The sequence below is a fragment of the Pteronotus mesoamericanus genome, unplaced genomic scaffold, assembly GCF_021234165.1.
Source record: "Pteronotus mesoamericanus isolate MK-2021 breed Mesoamerican mustached bat unplaced genomic scaffold, CSHL_Meso_final contig_56, whole genome shotgun sequence".
Taxonomy (NCBI): domain Eukaryota; kingdom Metazoa; phylum Chordata; class Mammalia; order Chiroptera; family Mormoopidae; genus Pteronotus; species Pteronotus mesoamericanus.
Genome location: NW_026555201.1, coordinates 29,649,931 through 29,672,208, shown reverse-complemented (window position 1 = coordinate 29,672,208; position 22,278 = coordinate 29,649,931). Strand labels below are relative to the sequence as shown.

The 22,278-nt window shown below is 33.8% G+C and overlaps 1 protein-coding gene across 3 annotated transcripts in view; it reads left to right on the top strand.

Annotated features, from left to right (window-relative positions):
- The first annotated feature begins 537 nt into the window (after nucleotides 1-537).
- Nucleotides 538-22,278, top strand: part of DCN (decorin) — a 41,082-nt gene continuing 19,341 nt past the window's right edge. Inside the window, exons 1-3 of one of the 3 annotated variants that reach the window (XM_054580195.1) lie at nucleotides 538-558; nucleotides 6,407-6,662; nucleotides 18,981-19,093. In XM_054580195.1, the coding sequence (XP_054436170.1) occupies nucleotides 6,440-6,662; nucleotides 18,981-19,093 (336 nt within the window). In that variant the 5' untranslated portion in view covers nucleotides 538-558; nucleotides 6,407-6,439. Of the gene's footprint in view, nucleotides 559-2,472; nucleotides 2,654-5,385; nucleotides 5,615-6,406; nucleotides 6,663-18,980; nucleotides 19,094-22,278 lie in introns of those variants that run through there. The other 2 variants (XM_054580193.1, XM_054580192.1) reach the window with 2 other exon arrangements.

Below are 22,278 nucleotides of genomic sequence, written 5' to 3'. Positions count from 1 at the left end.
CTGTCTTCAGAGTTTGATCTTTTTAAGAATGTAGTATAGTAACAGAAAACTAGAAGGCCTGAGTATTAGATTCTGTTGTGCTTCTTACCACCTAAGTGAACTTCGGCAGAAATTGGAATTCTGTTTTCTTATCTGTAAAAAGAGGGAAGGAAGGGGCAGGAGGGAGGAAGGGAAGGGGCAAGTCAAAGAACATATAGCAAGGACTCATGGACAAAGCCAAAGTGGGGAAGGATTGAGGGAGGGAGAGAGAGGGGGCAGGGGAAAGTGGTGGGGGAAAGGCGGAGACAAATGTATTTAGAAAAATAAATTAATTTTAAAAAATAAAAAAATAAAATGAGTTCAATTTACAGCACTGGTTGTGCTTTGAGTTAATGTGCTTTAAGTATATTGCATCATTGCATCTTCAGTCCAACATTACAAATTAGGTAATAATTTCTGCCTGTTTTACAGATATGAAAACTAAGGTTCAGAGTGGTTAAGTTGTTTGAGTTCACACATTACTATCGGGGGAAGGACCGAAATATGAACCTTAATCAAAATGGTTCTGCTGTGTAAAAGGTAAGAAAGAAGATATGTATTATATTATGTCTTCTTCTGTCATCCTCTTTCTATTTTCTGTTTTTAATATTCTTATCCATCTCCTTCTTCTTCCTCTCTCTCTCAACAATTATTGCTGTTATTTTTCAGATATACTTTAGTAGGGTTTGGTGTTTGTTTGTTTGTTTGTTTGTTTGTTTTTAGATTCCAGAGACAGAGAGAGAAGTAAGAGAAACATTGTTTGGTTGCCTCCCTTATGAACCCTGAATAGGGACTGAACCTGCAATGTTGGCCTGTGCTCTGGCTGGGAATCGAACCCGCGACCTTTTGGTTCATGGGACAGAGCTCCAACCAACTGAGCCATACCAGCAGGGCGGGATTGTTTCTGATAAGGAGCAGACCGACCAGGGCTGGGTGAAATAATAATCATGGTGTTGTCCATAGCTAATGCTCTTAATGTTTTTATGGAGTCATTCATGTGTTTCTTGATAATTTATTACATATCATGATTGTGCTGGGTACAGAGACTCTACAAATATGAACACAATGTGCTTCCTCACTTGATATTATAAATAACTATAATATTAAGAATAAGTGACTATGTGTCTGAAGAAAGAGATAAATGCCATATAAGAGAATATCAGAGGAAAAAAATTAACCCAGGGGAGAAGATCGTTTGCACCATTGTTTAGAGAAAAATAATACTTGTCTTTTTCTAAACCATCAGAATTACTGGGTTTGTCTTTATTAAATGTCAAGGAAAAGAGGAGTGGGGCAAGGTGTTAAAATTAGGGAGCTGGGGCTTGGGAAATGAGGTAAAATGTAATTTAATAACAACCTTTCCCCTCCTTTAGTTACTCACTCAAGAATTTAATTCCTTGAAGTTCCATCAAGGCAAAAGAGTGTTTGCTGTGGAATTGTATACTTAGAGGGCTAGAGGAGGGAAGGGGGGAGGGTGCTGAATGGAGCGGGATCCTCTCATGTTTCACAGATGTTGATTTCAAGTTTCCACCTGGTGAAAGCCCTGGGGGCCAGGGCATAGAGATACAAGTCAAAACAGAGAGACACACAGACAGAACTAGCAGCATCCAGCAAGGGAATCACACAAATTCAAAAAAAAGCCTTCCTGTGACTAAATAAATGACTTTCCTTGTATTTGCACTCTCTTTTTTCTATTACTGACATTTGGAAAGTGCCATGGACTTTGCCTCTTCAGAGTTCTGGATTACAGAAAAGAGTAGTCTATGAAATAAAAGTTTTCATATATAGGCTAAATTTAATTGTGACCAACTTCTAGTATCTGTGTGCTTTATTTAAAAAAAAAAACAATTGGTAGACAACAAGAAAGTTTTTAAACTATGAGTAATCAAAGTAACAAATGATGTACTTTTTATATAAAACCATGGCTTTTATCCAGGACACTAGCAACACATTCAAAATACATAGGAAACCTCCACAGCATAGTACTTGAATTTACACAAATAGCCCAAGGCAAGTAAGTATCCGCATGAGTATTTTCACATAAGGTTACTCATTTATTTTCACAGACCACATTTAAAATAACTACAAGATTCATTTCATTCCGTTTGCTGGACTTACAAATCCCGAAAGCAAGAAAAACTGTCCTTTCAGAAGTATAATAAATGTTCCTTGTAAACAAGACTAGAAAGGGTGGGTAGAGGGGGTTGGGGGTGGGGAAACAAACCCTTTAGTTACAATATTTTAGGGAAATGAATCCGAACAATAAAACAAATTTTAAGTCAAGTTCCTCCACAATACTACATAAGCAGTTTAGAATCTTAAGCAGATGTAAAAGGAATAAAGCAAATGGGGAGAAAAAAAAAGGCCAATAAAATTTCTGGCTACAATACAAGAGACATATCATTACCATATGATCTAATGTGGGTGTCAGCCGGGTAGTGTTCATTGAGGGAAACCTTATTTTTTATCTGGGCTATGGAGTAGAAGCAGGAGATTTTCAACCTAGTGACAGGCACAGAGCAGCACCTACCCCCTCCTCCTTTCCACACCTGCAAACTCTTTTGCTTGGGCCGAATATTTAGTGTAATTACATCTCAGCTTTGAGGGCTCCTGTGGCAAATCCCCGGATTAAAAGGTACGGTTTTCAATAATTGTCCTGAACTCTGCTACAGACTAATAAAATTTTATCAAGTTGAGAGACTATTTGGTGAGAAAAAGAAAAGAAAAAGTAATTGTGGTAAACTTTTAAAAACCTTTGTGCAGCATTTTAAAACAGTATTGTTGAAAATGGAAGTTAAATATTTGGTTAAATGATTAAATGTATTGTTTTAGTTCTTTGTTCTTGAAGGGAAAAAAGATGTTTATTAAAAGTCTATAACCTAACAACATGACTATATTTATATATTTGTATTTGTACTGATGAAATGTTTAGCTCTTTAGAATGTATTTGTAGAAAAGTATTCTAGACTAGCATATTATTCGTCGTTGCATTATATATATTGCATTATATATGTAAGGATTTACTTCCTTCCTGAATTCTTGTATATTTTAAGAACTTTTAAAACCTAAGAGAAGTAAACTCTGGTCATTAGTTGTAAAAGCCTAGTGTACATTTCTACAATCTAAAAAAGATAACAATTATCACCAGAGAGGTGAAAATAAACATTGGAAACATTTATGCTGATGATTAAAGACCTAACTAAAATAATATCAGATTTAGCTGCATAATCCCTTAAAGGTAAAGAAAGGACCCTGTCAGTATTTTCCATACAAATGAATTTTTTCATTTCCTATGAAATGGGGGTGTAGGTTATTTTTCTTTCTAATTGCAAAACAGGGTAACATGATGACCACTTGTTTAGTTTGATGATGTAAATACCTGTGGTTTTTTTCCTTCCAGTTGCTCTTTTAACCAGGAAAAGAACCAAATGCCTCCAATAGTAGCTCTTATTTATGGATAAATACAATTTTATTATTTTAAAATTATTTTTTATTATCGAGGTTTTTAAAATTCACCTAGTTCAGGAGGATTCTAATTTTGCTCTGCATTTATAGCTTCATTTGTCTCCTGAGGGTTACATTTTGACTTGGAAAGTCACCCCAAAGGCATAAATGACATCACACAAACTCTGATCTGAATGAAAAATTAATTTAATGGGCTGAAGTAGTTTAAGGAAACAGAGATTGTTATTTTTGATAAAATACTTGTAAACTATTGCAATACGTATTAGCGAAGTAGTGACATTATTCTTAGCAATTAGCTTTTAGGAAAGAGTCACACCTTTAAGAGTTCTTAAAACAGTTTAATGAGATGTTAAAAGTCTATCATCTCAGTAATAGGCTGCCTGGTCTCTATAGGGGCAACAGTTGTTTTTTGTTTATTTTTCTGATTTCTTCAGGAAGGAAGGAGATGATTAAAGAAATCATTAATATCAACTGCCCACATTAGTCGTTTTAAGATGCTGAGTCTTCAAGTATTATGGTACCAGTTTAAAAGAAGTTAGTTTGTGGAGGAATTTGTATAAAGTTCCTGGACATGTTAGTAGTGTTCCCCAGAACAATCAGGGTTAAAATGTGCGCGCGCGCGCGCACACACACACACACACACACACACACACACACACACACACACACACACACACACACACACACACACACACACGCACGGCACCTATAAGCTGCCTGTTGCGTTCAGTTTCAACCAAAAAGAATTTTGTATAGAGAACATGCACCATTTTAACAAGAGTAAATAAATATAAAAGATAATACTTCCTTGAACTTATGCTCAACATTTCCTTTTGTGGGTTAGTGAAACAACCAGGCACTTTCTGTTCTGGAGAAAAGATCAAAAAGTGACATCTGCATTAATTCTAGTTGCTATTTATTAAATCTGCAATTACTTTGCTACATTTTTCTTCTAAAAATGGGAGACATTAAATATGCAAGGCTAGCAGGCTTGTGGTAAACCATAAACTTTGTGCATTTTAATGTGAAACAGACACAAAACCCTTCCCTTAGATCCAATCCAAGGGAACACTGCCAAAAGAATAGGGTCTCTGGTAAAAAGCAATGCGGTGACTGAGTGGGAATGGGCTCCTAGGGAAAACCTGATACTGAACTTAAAGAGGCAGTGTGACTAGGAGTCTTCATAGTATTTTTAAAATAAAATGTACAAGCCCATATTGTATATGTGCAGTGTTACACATACTTCAGTACTAAATATAAATGTACAGCTTTAATGTGGATTCTTATTAATGTAAAGTTCAAAATAAAGATGATGGGACTAAAGATAATATCTGCAATACCTTTTGGGAATACTTAGAACAGTTTCAATGCCGATTTTAAATATGTCAACTCAGAAATAGACTCCTTGCTCTCTACATGATCAACTAGTTTCTGTTATTCAGATTTATTAAAATTTAGTTAGTCAGCCTTATTTAGTTCACTTCAGCTGATTAAATACCAATTTAGCAACATAGATGTAAATACGTACTTAAAGAATGAAGTGATAAACACTGTATGGATTTGTCAAAATTGAACTTTTTGTTTCTTTACAAATAGTGTTATAGTAAAACAAAATGATATATGTCATACAAAAATCAGGTTTTTCCATATGTGTTTATTGGTTCATTTCAAATGATCAGTTTGAGAAACTATCCAATAGAAATTTTTTAAAGTGACTCTTGGTTATACCAAGTTGAAGTACTCAATATCTTTCTTATGCTAGAAGTTTGATATCAAAAGAAAACATAATTGTATTTAAAAAATCAGGCTGACTGGTTTCTTAGCAGAAATTGAATAACTTGTGTTAATAAATTGATGGTCAACTGAGTCATTTGTGTGCAAAATATTGTGCAAGGCTGGGTACAAAACAAAGAATAATAAGGCACGCCCTGAAGGAGTACATCTTCTAGTGGAGATTTTGGGGGAAAGACAAAGCACGCAAAACAAATTACAATATAATGTGGTAAGTTCTTTAAAAGAGGTAAGAGCAACAAGCACAGAAGAGGGAGAAAGCAGCATCCTGACTGGAAGAGCCAGGGAAAAACCCGGTGAAGTGCACTATCTTGTTTAATCTTTACAACATCCTTACAGGGTAGGTATTTTAACTAGCAATTAGTTTTGAGGGTCAGGGTTGAAGTGGGGACAGGGAGTGAAGAGAAAATGGGGAGGAATGTGGCTATAATATCAGTTGATACCAAATTATCAATGGCCTTACATGTACAGTGGATGTTGACCTTATTGGTAAGCCATATAAGGTCTACAAAGGGTTTCCAGTAGAAGAGGAATATAATTAAATTGAATTTTTAGAAGATGACTTGGCAGCAGAGTGGAAGATGGGCTGATGTAGAGGGAATATTCAAGGCGGATACCGGTTGGTCGCTTTTACCATAGTTTCAGGAGGTGAGAATGGCCTGGACCAAGGTTAATACAGTAACATGGAGAGATGAGATTGGCTTCCAGAGATATTTCTGAAGCAGGAATCAGAGGTCTCTCAGGTGCATAGACAATACTTATTTGACTGTGGCATGGCTTGTGTTGAGTGAATGCTGAAAATTTCAGTATGATTTACCCATAAAAATTTGTAAATGATGTGTATATATATGTTGTCTTAATTCAGACCCACAATTCAAAACAAGCAGATTTAAATAATATTCAAATTTTTCTTCATAAGTAAATAGCCATGAAAATTAGTCTATAATGTACTTTATCACATTTTTTATAGATTTCTTATGTTCTGCTTCCTAATAAATTACAAACACACACACACACATACACACACAACTATAATTTAAGTTAGATATAGAACTTTATGTTCATCTGCTCTGCTGTGAGGTTTTACAAACTAGGTAAGGCTACTCTTGTAAACCTTTTGTGTGTTTCCTAGGTTCTTTGGTTGTGAAAATACATGAAATAAATCATGAAGGCAACTATCATCTTCCTCCTGCTTGCTCAAGTTTCCTGGGCTGGACCGTTTCAACAGCGAAGCATATTTGACTTTTATGACCTCTTGGCAGCCGAAGAGGCTTCTGGCGCAGGCATCGATGAGCCTCATCCTGGAGCTCGTGATCTAGAGCCTATGGGGCCCGTGTGTCCCTTCCGCTGTCAGTGCCATCTCCGAGTTGTCCAGTGTTCTGATTTGGGTGAGTGGAGGGCCGGCTGTCTTTACCTGCCTTATCTGTTATACTCTGGGAATGGGTTCCCTGGGAGGTTAGCACTTTCAGTTTTAATCTCTGCGTTTGCAAATGTGAGAGACAGTGCCACCTAATGAGAAGTAAAGGAAGCAAAGTGGGATAGAAAGAAATAGCTATGAAGTTAAGAGACTTTTTTTCTTTTTCTTTTTTTGTAAGTCACAGCTCTATCACTTTGCAATCTTGGACAAGTCACTTGAAAAAAAATTTTTTTCAGCCTCATAATCCCCCTTCTATAAAATAAAATTATAAACAAAACAATATCTTAGACTCTGTGATTCCAGAGTGATGGTTTATTTTAATTTGATGATTTTTTAAAAAATGAAACCTTAGACATTAAGAAAACCTGGGAAATCTCTCTATTCTTGGCTTAGTCCAGACAACAAAGTCCAAACATTACTAAATTGTAAAGTATGCGGCATTATCAGAAGCAAAACAAATGAACTTTGATAATAAAAAATTATCTTTCAAATACCAAAATATTCCCTTAATCTCTGGGTCTTATCTTTGCCTTTATTGTTGATATTTTGTATTCTAGCTGTTTATATTCTTTAGAAAGTTTCAAACTAACTCTTTATAAAGCATGGTGTAAATATTCAATATAATCACAGAGCATGTATCTCGAGCCCAACATTGTAAATACAGTTTGATTTATCATCTTTCAAGAAAAATTTGGCCTGGGAATTTCAAGAGCAATACACTCTGAAGATAAATCTTCAAATGTTTAGAAGTCCCAGCACATGGGCTAAAAGGGAATGAATTTAGTTTCCATGGCAGCTGGTTCATGTTCCTCTTTTCTTTTGGTACATTTTGTTATTTGAAAGGAAAAAGAAAAACCTCCCCAAAGAACAATATTACCATGGTGCATTTCCTTATGGAAGAAACCCATAACATAGTGGGACCTTTTTCAGAAACCCTATATTCATTCAAAACATGGTTTCTAGCAGGAGTTTGCAGGGGAAAAAAATTACCACTAACTTCTACAGTTGAAATAAGTTACATACAGAGACCCAGGAAAACATTAAACATATTAACTAATAGCTGAAAACCAAATTAGCTTCTTCAATACTAACATACATAGCATAGCTATTTGAAACCCAAATAAGTGTATAGAAAGTATATAGAGAGGTTGTAAAAAGACTATAGGATAATTCCAATGGATTCATTCATTCATTCTTCAAATATATTGAGAGCCCACGATGGGTCGGATCTTTCCTAGGCCCTTGGGAGGAAGGAGTGAAAAACACAGATATGGTCCCTGTTCTTGTGAGTCTGGTACTCTACTGGTTGTGATTCTTATTCTTTTTTTTTTTTTTTTGACTTGTTTAATCACTGCAGGGGAGATTAGATTACTATCAGTTCAAAAGAACCTTCTATAAGCATTTAAAGATTATGTGAATTATAGGTTTAGGCAGAAACAACAATGAGGTTGAAACTATCTGAACAAAAGAATCTCCATTTGATGCATATACTTACTGCTGGTAAACTTTTTCTGAAGTTACTGAAATGGCTGAGTTCCCAAGAAAAGTGGTACAAGTTAAATTTCACTTTGCCTCTGAACAGGGTTAAAATACTTCATGATTATTCCTACCATGTATTATCAACAATGAAAGGTTGATGTTTTTAAGAAATGAAAACGTGTCCAGTCACTTCACTTAAACTTTATTTTTCTTAAGTATAGTTTTACTCTGCATGATAAATGGCCCATAAAGCTTGACTCTGATAAAATCATTAGAACAGTTTTCCAATTGTTTATCATGAGAAAGGCCCAAACCTACTGCTCAAAACTAAACAGAACAGTGCAGTGTTAGAAAAGAAACATCAAGGTTCATTGACTTGGGTGTCTCATGATAGTTTTGTTGTTGTTTTGTTTATTTTGTTATTTTTAGATGAGAATATTTTCCGTGTTACTTTATTTCTAAGGGCCCAGAGTATACATCATTCCTTTATTATACCTAGTTTTACTGAGTCATAAAAAAGAATTAGCTATAATTGTAGTAATGATCTGCCCTGGAGAACCATATTTAACTAAGAGAATTGAGTTCCAATGAGCAATGGGCTCATCCAAATTACTTTTAGTCTTTATTACTTCATGGATGCATACCCAAACATTTAAATACGTTATCAAAAATGTTGGTAAAATATTTCTAAGACAGAAAATACATTTATTTTAAAAAAATTGTTTTTATTTTTCAGTTACAGTTAACATTCAATATTAGTTTCAGGTATACTGCAGAGTGGTAAGACATTTATTGCACATAATTTACAAAATGAAAAAAATACATTTCTTAAGAGGAAGAGCAATCCACATCTACTTGCCTTTAAAAAAAAAAAACCACTCTATTCACATTTCAGCTGCTCTCAAACTCCTGATCACTTTATGATTTTGGCAAGCTGTTCAGAGCCTTGATATGTTTATCTGCAGAAAAATCAGTCAGTCTGAGAACACTCATTATATGTCTGAGATACCTGACTCAGGGTAGAGGCTCAAAACATTTTTTCTCTGTGATGATTATATGGAGTAAAAGCAGAAAAAGAGCAAGGAAAAAGAAATGGGCAAATTCATTCATACTAAAAGGCAATTCAGTTTTAAGTTCTCTAGATACCTGAACATGAAGTTTGCATTATAATAAAGAAAAAATGCTGTGCACGTTGGGATAAGAATTGTAAATGCCTCTCTGTATCAAAAGCTAATGTTTTCTTTGGGATTATTCTTGGTAGAGCTCTTAATTAGCAGAGAGAAGCTGCAGTGTTAAAGGACAAAGTCCTTTGTCAACTTATCTAAACAATGTTACTATAAACAAATATTTTTAATTAAAATATTTGACTGTGTTTGCCACTGAGTTATTTCTAACAAAGTTAAACAATGTCAACTTTTTAAACAGTTCTTTTAAAGCTAACAACTAAAAAATGTGACATTAGAATTGAATAATTACTCCATAGGAAAATTTGAGAATTTCAGGAAGATATATTGACTGTTTGGGTTTCTAACTATAATTTATAAGAATTGCATCATATTACATTTTCCTAGAGCATAGCATATTGAGAAAATAAACATATATCTTAACAGTGGGAGGAAGTAATGAATTCTCCATAGACATTGGCCAAATTGGGTTGGCTAAAAGTATTTCAATTTAGCTTGTAATTTGAGCCAGATTTTTATGAGGTCTATATCTTCTTTCTTTATCTATCCTATTAAAACATAAAACAATTCACTCCTAATTATAGCATTTATAAAAAATGACAATATGAAAATAAATGTAGGAACAGAAAATTCAGAAATCTGTGGGTTACTTTAAATAATAAACTCACAATGCAACTTATTCTTACTAAATCTTTTGAAAATGTCCAAATGTCCTAACATTGATCCTGTGACTGGATGCTCTGTTTATTTAATTAGCATCCTAAAGAAAGACAGTCCCCCTTACTTGTGTACTCTTTGAATTAACCATTCATCTTTGGATCAGCTGTCCAATTGGCATTATTCAGTCATGATTTTCGTTGTATTGGTAAAAGGCAGATGAGCGATGACAAATGAAACAAGGGTAAGCATATTGTTTTTACTATTCATCTAATTTAAAGTAAAAGTTATTGATAAATTTCCTATAAACTAGATTCCAAAGAATTGAAATATCTTTTAAAATTATTTAATAATGTAAAAAACTTGGGTTATGCATTTCAACAACTATGGACTCATGTCCTGCTGGACCATTTACTACCTGTAACTTTGAAACTTTCAAAATCTCTTTTCTAATTTGATAAATGGGGCTATATCTTCATTAGGTAAGAATAAATGTTTTTTTAATGTTTACCATAATAACTCTTGCATTCAGCTTACCATTTCAGACAAAGTTGACTATTTCTGGTGTGTTCTTTTATTTTTCTTTGAAATTGAGAATCTCTAATAAATATGTATCTTGCCAAGTTGGATATAAAATAGCATCTTCTTTCTCCTTCACCCTAAAGAAGAACACACCACCTCCAATGTAAATAGATAAGAATTAGAAAATTGTGCAATTATTAAACAAATCAGTGTTCTCCAAACACTATTCCTTTGAACAAAATGGATTTGGTTGAGTGAAGAACAATGAAGCACTAAGCTATTTCATAACCCTAAAAGGATTCACATCCACATACTTAGCACTGTGGAAATAGTTCCAGAAGATGGAAAGTTTTATTTTGCCATGTAAAATCATTACAAATAAACACTGTTCTTAAAATGTACCTCATACTGCAAAGGATATTTTAATTTAAAAAAAAACACAGGAAAAATGTATAGCCTTTTAAATTGCAAAAAGTTAGTTTTCTTCTTTTAATCACTTTCTCAACTGTTGAAAATTTTGTTAGTGGTCACAGCTTGGGACATATGATAGTAAAGCTTGTCTCTTGTCTGGGAAAATTAGTGTCCCAGAAGCAAACCCCATATATGAGCTATATGCACTGTCAGACTTCCATGACATCAATTATAAGTAGAATAGTTAGGGCTGTTTTGCAGAGAAGTAGAGAGAATGCTGGAAGCTCAATTGCTTTCATGCTTGATCCCTAGCTTTGTAGCAGCAAGGATATGAGGTGACCCTCCCTAAGGCTTTAGATGCATCAAAAGGGCCAACTCTGAGATGTGGTATAGGAAAGATACTGTGCACAGACTACACCCAGTGGGTATACTAACCCAAAGTTAGTATTGGATAGAAGTGAAGTATGACAGATCCTCAAATGAAGCAAGAGGAATACTCAGGAGTAACCCAGATAATCAAGGCTCCTGACTCAAAGAGTTAAAGATGGGCAGGAAGAAGAGAGGAGTTAGAGAGGCAGAGGAAGCTTTCATCTCCTTGACCTGACTGAGAACTGACACATCCTTGGTTTCCTTCTCAGTCCCAGGAGGGAAGAGAGGCAGCTGTGTGAGATCAAGGCATTTTGTTAGACTGCAGCTGTGATGCATCCTCAGCTGTGAGACCACTCCTGGCTCCAGAGGACAGGATGAGAATAGGTTAGCCAGAATCTCAATTCCCTGAGCAAAAGAGGAAATGCAGAGACCTTTTAATTTTAACTTTTCTCTTTCAAAAGAGTAGCAAGATTATATATTTCTTTGAAAATAAGGATAAGGAAGAATTAAACAAGTTTGTACTTCATTTTTAATAAAAGGAAGAAAACCTTATAGCAGTTACACTATAATACTCAAGATTAAGTTAAGCCTCAACTTTGTGGATTGTTTTGAGGCAATTTCTGAGCTTGTCAACTTCTGTGTTTTCATTGCAATAGTCATTTGCTCTGATTATTCTTATAGCAATCAATTATTATTATTATTACAATTATTATTCACTATCTTTTTTGTTTCTTGTTTAAACATCTGCTTTCTTTACCAGAAGGGAAGCATGGCTTTCTCTAATAACTTTTCTAATAATTTAGCTTTGTAGAGGCTCTACTCAACTAAATCCCTTATACTTGGTATGCTCTCATACATTAATAAATACTTGGCAGATGACTAAATGAACAAATGCAGGCTTATTCCATGGATGAGTGCATAATTCTACAATATTCTTGATTCTGTAAAGCTGGAAATAGGAGGGAACAGGTCTGACTGGGAATTAGTTGTCATGGAGCTGTGGCTCACCCTTTCTTATTCTCTTTGAGAATGACCTTACAGGGAATCATTCCTTAAATCTTCCTTGAGTTTATTTGAAAAAACAATCTAATTAAAGGGGAATATTCTATTTCTCAAACCTGATCTGATTACCGTTACAGTCAAATTGCCATTTATAAGCGGGAAAGAGGGAAACATGTGTGCCTTGAACAGAAAGGTATTTTGATGGGTCTGGATGTCTACATATTGTTTTGGTTATATGCCAAAAACTGAAATGTATCACCATTATCCTAATTATTAAATTGAAAACAGAATTACAAAAAAATACTGTTGGAAATCAACAAGGATAAATAGAGGAGTTTGGACACCTGCCACAGGGCAGAGGGGAGAAAAGCATGTTTTAGGACAACCTGGCTTTTCTCCAACATGGTGTTTAGCAGATTGCTGACACTGGCTAACAGAATGATGCTCTTCATCACTGGGACAACTAGATTAAAAAAAATTCTTTTTACTAATAAGCCTTTATTCCAGAAATGATTTTCTGCTAACATCTTAAGTAGAATTTTATTTACTTTAATAAGTAACCATATTTTAAATATGATAAAGTTCATTTTACAGAATTTAGGAGACCAAATAAATAATTCAGAAAAGCCTTAGAAATAACTGTATCTTAATGGAAAATTCAGGATTATATTAAAGTATGCTCATTGAAAAATAATTAAATTTAGATAACCATTCTATTCCTATTACTGTTGCTGAACAAATAGTACCTCAAAACCTGCAACTTAAAAATATAATTTTATTTATGATTTTAGGTGTAGGAATATTGAGCAGAACTCAGAAAGGCTGTTCTCACTTGGGGTCTCTCATGCATCAGTAGTCAGGTATCGGCTGTGGCCATAGCTGTGCGGTTGCTAGCCGAATCTAGACCCCCAAGGATGACAGCTCAGTCTCATGACTGGCAGCTGGTGCTGCTGTTGCCTAAGAGCTCTGTTTTTGGCCATCTGGAGTGCGTTGGGTGGCGTCTCCAGCATGGTGATCTCAGCATAGACAGAATTCTTTCTTGCATAGCCTCTGGCTGCCCCCAGAGCAAGCACCCCAGAGGAATGGATATCAGCTGTACAGCCTTTTCTGAGCTAGCCTCAAAAGTCATGCTGTGTTACTTCCACCGCATTAGTTCATTGAGTCACTAGGAGGCCAGGTCAAGGGCGGGGAACTTGATTCCATTTCTTGATGGGGGTGGGACAAGTTTACATTAAATAAGAGCATATTGGATGGGAGATATGGTTAATAACATCTTTGAAAAATGCAATTATCTAAACAGTCACTTAGATTATATACATTTCTTGACGAAAAAATAAATAAAGACTGATACTTCACAGATTTGCAAAGGAGTAGAGGATTTGCTACCATGAAAATAGGATTATATTGACCATGAACAGCCTTTAGGAGATCTAATTATTAGTTGGCAACATAGGCTTATTAAACTGAGGGGTTACCCTCCAAAAATGGAGCTTGGTAGATAAGCTCTCCAAAGGCTCTAAATTTCATGAGAACAAGGATGAATGGAGCAAGATGATGAACTGACTGACAATAAAAACCCACCCAAAATAAAGAGCTTTAGATTAAAAAATCTGTGTATGACATACCTTCAAAAGACATTTCAGCTTCCAGGATAATATGCATTATAATTTTATTGTGCAGAGAAAGAAAAAAAAAAACACTTGTTACAGATGTGCAAACTAGTAATCAGCAGGGAATCTTCTTATTGAATATAATTATAGATAACAATAATTGGAACCCTGCTATGCTCTGTGGTAGGGAATTGTTTTGTAGAATAGTTTGAGTTCTCAGAAAAATGCTGTGAAAGATGCAGGAAAACTGAGGCATAGAGAGTTTAAGCAACTTTCCCAGTGATCTCAAGGGTCAAGAACAAGACCAAAGTTAAAATTCCAGTAACAATCTTATAAAAAGATGTGAGAACATTTTTAAATATACAAAATTTACAAAATAAGAGACAGTTGTGCACCCATCACCAAGCTTCACCAAGTATCAATTAACGCCAGTGTTTTCCTAGACACCCCACCACTTTCCGCTTCCATGTTATTTTGAAGCACATTTCAGAATCATATCATTTTATCCAGCATACATATCAATATATTTCTCTGAAAGTTTAAACTTGTATAAAACACAATCACAACAACCAGATCATATCAAACACTAAAAGAATTTCTTTTTCTCTTTTGCTATTTTCTTTGTTCATTTTTATTTCAACACTATAACATATGTCCCCATTTTAAAAATATCATCAAATGTACAGATTCAATGTACAGATTTTCAATCTTATAAGTATTATAAATATTTTATTTTAGTTTATTTGTTTGAATCAGAGTCCAAATGCAGTACATATATTGCAATTACTTAAATAACTCTTATGTCTCTTTTAAACCACAGTTTCACCAACATTTCTTCAATTCTCTCTATAGTATATTTGTTGAAGAAATTAGGATTTTGTTGAATCCATTTCTTTTTTTGGTAGATTTAGCATGTTCCTTTGACCTCTATATTTTTTGTATATTGGGGTTTATATCTTGAGGCTTAACCAGATTCAAGATTAATTGTTTATTTGCTGCTTTGTTTGTTTGTTTCTGACAATATTAACCCATAACCGAGGATCTGTTTCTTCCTCCAAATGCTACAATCACTCCCTCCCCACCAAGAAATTTAAGAAATACATATTGTTCAAAGAAACTTACTACAGGATAAGTCACCATGTTGGACAGAAAAGGCAGGCTTTTTCAAACACATAGGTGACCAAAGATTCCTTACAAATATATCAGACACATAAGAAGGTGAGAGCAATTTTTAGGTGCAGATATTGGGGATGATATGTTTGCTAGCAGCATTTATTTCTAAAATGTTCTTGGACAAGCAAAAGTCAGAAGGAAAATTATGATTTTTTTAAAAAGATTTTATTTATTTATTTATTTTCAGAGAGAAGGGAAGGGAGGGAGAAAGAGAGGTAGAGAAACATCAATGTGTGGTTGCTTCTGGAGAGACCCCTACTGGGGACCTGGCCCATAACCCAGGCATGTGCTCTGACTAGGAATCAAACTGGCGACCTGTTGGTTCTCAGGCCGACACTCAATCGACTGAGCCACCCCAGCCAGGGCAGGAAATTATGATTATTATAGTTAATTATACCCTAATACTTCTGAGGAAAAATAAGAACACTCATGAAAGCAGGATGTGAAGAGATGATGGTAACAAAACATTAGCAGAAAAGACTTTGAAGCCATATCCTGAAATGTTCACTGTGGTAAAGCAGGGCAGACAATGATTTCGAAATTAATCAATCAAAAATCTACCTCCCATAGATTTTTGTGTGTAAAGCAATAAGACTAAAGTTCTGATGAAAAATAGTCATTTCCCCAGCTTAACCAGGACTTCCAGAAAAGAAAGAAACCTAAAATGAAGTATTACATCAGAAGCTTATATATAAGGTACTTGGAGGGCAAGGGTCATCATTACCTGACTTGGTTAGGATGAATATTATAAGAGAGGAAAAGGAGTATGCTTTAAAAGATTGTTAGAATGGAAGTAAAAGGAAATGAGTGGGTGGCATATTACAACCACATAAATTATATGAAAAAATGAGTAGCTAGGAATAAGCACATTATGTTCAAGAGAAATCATTGATCAACATCTTTAAAAACATTCAAAATATGTATATGCATAAATGGCACAGTTGGTTGTTCTGGAGTGAGGACACATACCGTCTTAGTCTTGGCCCAGTTTAGCTATGAGGCACCTCAGATACACCATTTAACTTCATTGAGTTTCTGGGTTTATATCTGTAAAAAGAGATTGTTGGACTAGCTTAAAAGTTCCCTGATTTCTGGGACAAGTAAAGTTCTTTTGAATGTTGAACAAGTTAAATTTTTATTAAAGTAAAAACCCAACAAAATAACTATCTGCTACCTACCATCTGCTACTAGAATCATTTTTTTAAAGAAGCCATATTTAAAGCAAAGGTAGTGTGTATATATATGTCTCTGTTGTATACGTGTGTGATAATTTATATTAAAACTAACCAAATTGCCCTCATTTTTTTTATTTTGATATAGACTGATAAGAACTTCATCATAGAGCCTACCTGATTAACCTTTGGGAGCAATAGACTAGCTGATATTTAACAGTCCTTCCCTTTGTGACATGCTAAGAGCTCATAACTGGCATAATATCTTCTGCCTATAGTTGTCAAACAATCTAGTTAACTAACACCCCTGAAATGTACAGCATGTGATTGAGTCTGCTGTCAGAACAGTTCTTGTTGAGGTACACATAGGTAGAGCAGAAAAAGACATCTAGTTGGAAACCAGCAGAATTGTCTTCTGGTCCACATTTTTGTCACTCCTAGCTCCATGAACTTGTTCATTCATTAAACCTTTCTAAAAACCATCTGGAAAAATGAAATGCTCATAGTGCCTTACCTAACTGAATTGTTGTGAGATCAATAAGATAATATATTTTATTGTTATTTTTATAAACTGTAAAACTAGATAAAATTTTAATAACAAAATACCGATATGTAAAATCCCCCAAATAGATATGAATTTACTAGTATTTCAAAGAGGATTGTAAGATTGTGATTTTGATCATTAAAATGGCTTTCTAGGAACTGAACTACAAAAATCAAAAGCCTAAAGATGTTTTTATGATGAACATTCAGAAAAAGGGAGATTTTAATTTACCCCAAACATTTCATGTTCTTATAAATTCTAGGATGACAACATAATCAAAATTGCCAGCCATCCAAATATACCATTTTTTCTCTTCATATCTGAAAATTAGTAGCACTTTGCAGTGAACAATTGTTAAGAGAGCCACTAGAATTTAAGTCCAACCACATAAAAAAGTAAGCATGAGTGGAAATTAAGACTTTGACAAAGATGCCTATGGAGTAATGATGAAATGTAGGTAGCAACTTCTGTTCAAATGAGAAGAAGCGTGCCTTTTCTTGGTTAGAGAATACTAATTATCAAAGATTTGGCAGAAGTCTGCCACTCCTAACTGTGTGAAATCAGCATACTGACATTTCTGAAAATGGCACTGATCACAGCATAATACAGTTGAGTAATCCTCCTACAAGGTAGCTAGCTGTCCTGGTGGTTTGCTGTTTATCACTGAAAACAGTTCAGTCTTGTCATTTCTCTGTGAACTGTTTCTGTGAGTTCTTGGAATATAATTTATGCATGTTTAGAATTACCTGTATTTTAAAATTCATATTTAAAACAATTGTTGATCAATGAATTGGGAACTAAACTTTTTTTCAGGGCAGGTGATTTCAGATACATTTTCTGTAATTCTCATGGAAGACATGAAGATAAAATATGGCTACTATGATGACTTACGAGTATGCCCTATGTAAGATTCAAAATTGCAAAGATATCTTCTATCCAACATAGCAGTTATTATATACCCTGTTGCAACTTTTATTTTAAATTAAAAACTGTACATTGAACTATATTTTTCATGATGATGTGGGCAATTTTTGTGTTGGACCTGCTCTATCCTCAGGGCCTAATAAATTGATGGTGTCTAAGAGGTATTCAATACAACTTTGTTGAGTAAATAAAAGCATGATGTTCAGTACTTCAAGTTTCAGATATGATGGAAAGGTTGAAAAACATTTCTGATTTATGTTATGCAATTTTAAAATGCAGAAACCACCACATGAATTTAAGTTAGTATTGTAGAGTCTCAAATTTTGAGTAATATCCTTCATTAATATGGAACAAATTAAATATAAAAAAGGCAAACAAATACATAATTTTTTTCTTCATTAACGTTCAAAATGATGATTTATTTTAAATGCCATTACTTTTGGATAAAAACAGTTCATCCTTATACATCTAGTTGAAAAAATATGTTTTAATACTAAAGAATATTTTACTCAGTGTGTTTACATTTACAAACTAAAGCCATAATTCAGTTATTTAAACCAAAATTTAATGTGCAAAAAAAATGCTTCACGCTGATTTTAAAAACCAAACTGTTTTTAGTACATTTTATCCTAATTAGCCACATATCCGTTAGTCATAAAAGATCAACTAAAACTGATATTGTTTTGGTTTTCAATTAAAACTGAAAGACCTCTTAAAGGTTCAGATAAATTTTCATTGTTGATGTAATAACATGGTTGTATATTTATATAATTTTAATCTTAAATGTAGATCTGTGAGTTAGGTTTATCAAAAGGATTTTTAACTGATGATTTGGTTAAAATACTTCTCTACTGAGAAAATATTTATGCAAAAAGTATAGATTTAAAAATAACTTGCACTTAACATTTATTAAAAGAATAACTTTTTAAACAAGAATGAGGTAACATATAGTGTACTAATTATTTGAGCCATACTCTTTACAAAATACATATTTTTTTAATAAAGAAGAGTAAGTACATACTGAAAGTAATGTATTCTGTTTACTAAAAAAAAAATCCTTTGACTAGGTTGGAAAAGGTAAAGCAAATATTTTAAACTACAACTGATATAATTCCTGGAAGAAAATATGCTACTTGTAAAATTGTCATTGCAAGAGTAATTTCTTTGTAAACACATCCTTTGCAATTCTGTAGTAATGTATTCCTTCTCAGTGCTTCAACATTGCTTTTATTTCCATGCTAGGTCTGGACAGTGTACCAAAAGATCTTCCCCCGGACACTACACTGCTGGACCTGCAAAACAATAAAATAACTGAAATCAAAGATGGGGACTTTAAGGACCTGAAGGACCTTCATGTAAGAATTTTGTTTTTTTTTAAATTTTGAGTTGTAACAAGATTTGACTCAAAGTATTTTTCAAAACAAAACTTAGGTAAGGCCAGGGATACTAGATGGTAACAAATAAGCACCTAAGTTTTAATTCAATTCTCTTCTTAGGAGGTGATTGAGGAACAAATCATTGTAGTCATTAACTCCTAAAAATCAGCCAAATTGTTTACATACACTGTATATATAGTTAGTGTTTGTTTCTTCAGACTACTTGAAATTTTAATCCCATGTTTCATGAACAAAAGTCTTTATCTTCCCCATTATATTGTACTTCAGTAGTGAAACAAAATGGATTGATCTCAGTATTATTTTATTTTTTTGTTTCTTTTGTTTTCATTTATTCATATTCTGTGAGGTGTAAATAACTGTGTAAAGGCTCATAGATTGACACCAAGAGAAAAACAGGTAATATTTCTATTTTATTTAGTAAATATAATTCCATCTTCAAATACACATACGCATGCATACATATATACATTGCTTTGTGTTTTGGATTATGCATACTGCGTTCTTATCTGTATCTGTGTTATTATTATGATTTTCACTTAATCTACTCTCGTATATGACAACACATCCAGTCTACCAATCAGGATTTCAGCAGAAAAGAGATGGCATTCTCAAAAGCAGTTCACAGAGGAGACTTTACTAAAGTGACTATTTACAGAGGAATATGAGAACCAACAAGGTTTTCACAAGGCCTCAAGGAAGTAGAGAGTCCCAGAGCCTTGAGGGAGGTGGGGAGCTGTAGTCCTATCTTCTGATTTCCTGCCAGTATCTTCTATGGTTGAAACTAAGTGGAGGCCAGAGGACAAAAGCATCTGGGTGATGAAGTCACCAGAGGTCAGCTTGGCAGGACATAAGGAAGGGTCAGAAAAGACAAACAACAAATATAACTGTATTTGGGAGAGGTGTGCTAAAAATGAGAAATGGATAACAATCAAATAGGTTTAAGCCTTGCTAAGATAGCCTTCCGTAAGAGTAAATGCACTAGCTGTTCACAGAGGACATCGGAATCCCTACAAAATTCATCTAGTCTAGTTCTTCACCTGCAATTTTCTATTAAAATATCATTGCATATTTAGTGTTATTAAGCCAGATTTCAGTGTCCAAATAAATACTAAAAGTCCCACTGTCTCTGAATCCTACTCTGACAAGCCTCTCTTAAAATATTGAGTCTGGTCCTGGACAAGACATTTTAGGGAGGACATTGCCCTTTGAACATTTAAAAAATGATCATCACGGCTATAAGGAATCTGGAAATCATGTCTTATAGGACAGTTGATGGAGATGTGGATATCTAAATTGCATGCAAAAAGGTCATGAGTGACATATTTGAAAGGCCATGTTGGAAAAGAGAAATTGAATTGTCTTGCTTCAACTACAAGATGATAGAATTGTCCTATTGACAATTGAGTAGAATTTCAGGGATGCAGATTTTTATTCAACGTTAAATATAATAATATAAAGAGTTAGAATTTTCAAATAATGGAGAGGATTGCCAATTGATCAGTTACCTATTTGTGGAGACAAATATCATAGAAATACACTCTTAAGTTTGAGAATATAAACATAAAAAACTCCTTTTTTCACATTCATTTATTTCTTTTAACTGTTATAAAATTAATTGTTATATAGTAAGAATAAACAATAATAGTAAAATATAAATATAAAAATAGTCTGGCTGTTATATATTAGAATAAGAAATGTGTGTTCAAAGTAAATAATGTAATGTTAAGTAAAATAAATTGATTGTAATGTGCTAGAGTTCATAGTTCATATAATGAAATTAAGATGTAGTAATCAACTTTCTAGCAGCCAAGATAAGAAAAGCAGTAAACATTTGTCCATTAGAAGAAAATATACAAGAATTTTAAAGGGAAGCATATATCTGTTATCTTAAGATTTTAAGGTTCTCCATGGAAGAGTTAATTAAAATAATCGCACATATAAAGTTGTGTAGTCAATTTATTGAAGGGTCCAACAGTATAAGCACAATATGATATCAGTAGTGAATGTTAAGATCACCAAGTAAAAGTCAGACATCATCTTACATCAGGTTGCCAGTTAGTGTTTTGAGAAAACATGGGATAAAGAGGTCTCAGAATATTAGCAGAATTTGGAAGAGAGAGGGTTTTCTGTGTAAGAGGAAAGGAAATACAGAAGAACATAAGCAGACAAATATAAACAGAAACTGGCTTGAATGAAACATTCAGGCTCCAGAATACTGGAGGATAAGGTTTGAGCCAGAGATCTCAAACCATGGCCCCATGAGATCCATCTCCACTGGCAGGTTATGAGGCCTGAGCCCCTACTTCACTCTCCCTCTGCTTTCATGTTATTGTTTCACTGGGAGTGTGCCTACCATGCTACCAACAGGGTTCGTCAATGACTATGTAAACTGCCGTTGGAACAGGCTAAAAAAAGTGATGATAAAAATGGAATATTTTTAATTTCAATAAACTAAAAGATTTTGAAACTTTATCTTATTTTCATAAGAAATCAACTTTTTTAAGAAAGGAAAATTTTCTTCCCCTAATCCCTGCTTCCTGAGTGTTTATGTATAATCTGAATAATTTGTTTAAACTCCTCATATCCTGACATAAGAAGTATCTAGTTTCTGCATTCTCATTAAGTCTGGCATTTGTAATAATGTGCTCTTTCTTTTCCACATCTCCTTCAAAGTATGTTTTTTAGGCAATTATCATCTTGGCAATCTCTCTCTTCCTACTTCAAAGTACACATTGGAAGACGAGAGAGAGAGTTTATTAGAGCTTCCAACTATTCAGAGGATGTTAAACAGCTATTTTCCCCTTACTCTTTCATTCATGGTCATTTCTATCCTTGTTATTATGCAAATAAACATCATAATTTCAGCCAGGAAAGCCTCACTGGAACGAGAAGGAAGGAGACAAATGAAAATTTAGCAAGGATTAAAATAAAAAAGATTTAACAGAAAAAATTTCTTTTATTTCCTCAATAATTTGATCAGTTTACAACTGTCTGGTTCATTATGAGAGGAGGTACATGTTGTATGAGTAGCTATATGTATTAGAAAAACTACATACTTATTCTATAAAATAATAGAAAATTACATGTCAACATTCAATATTTTTTAATTGAAGCTTAAAATTTAGGAAGGAAATTTTTAAATT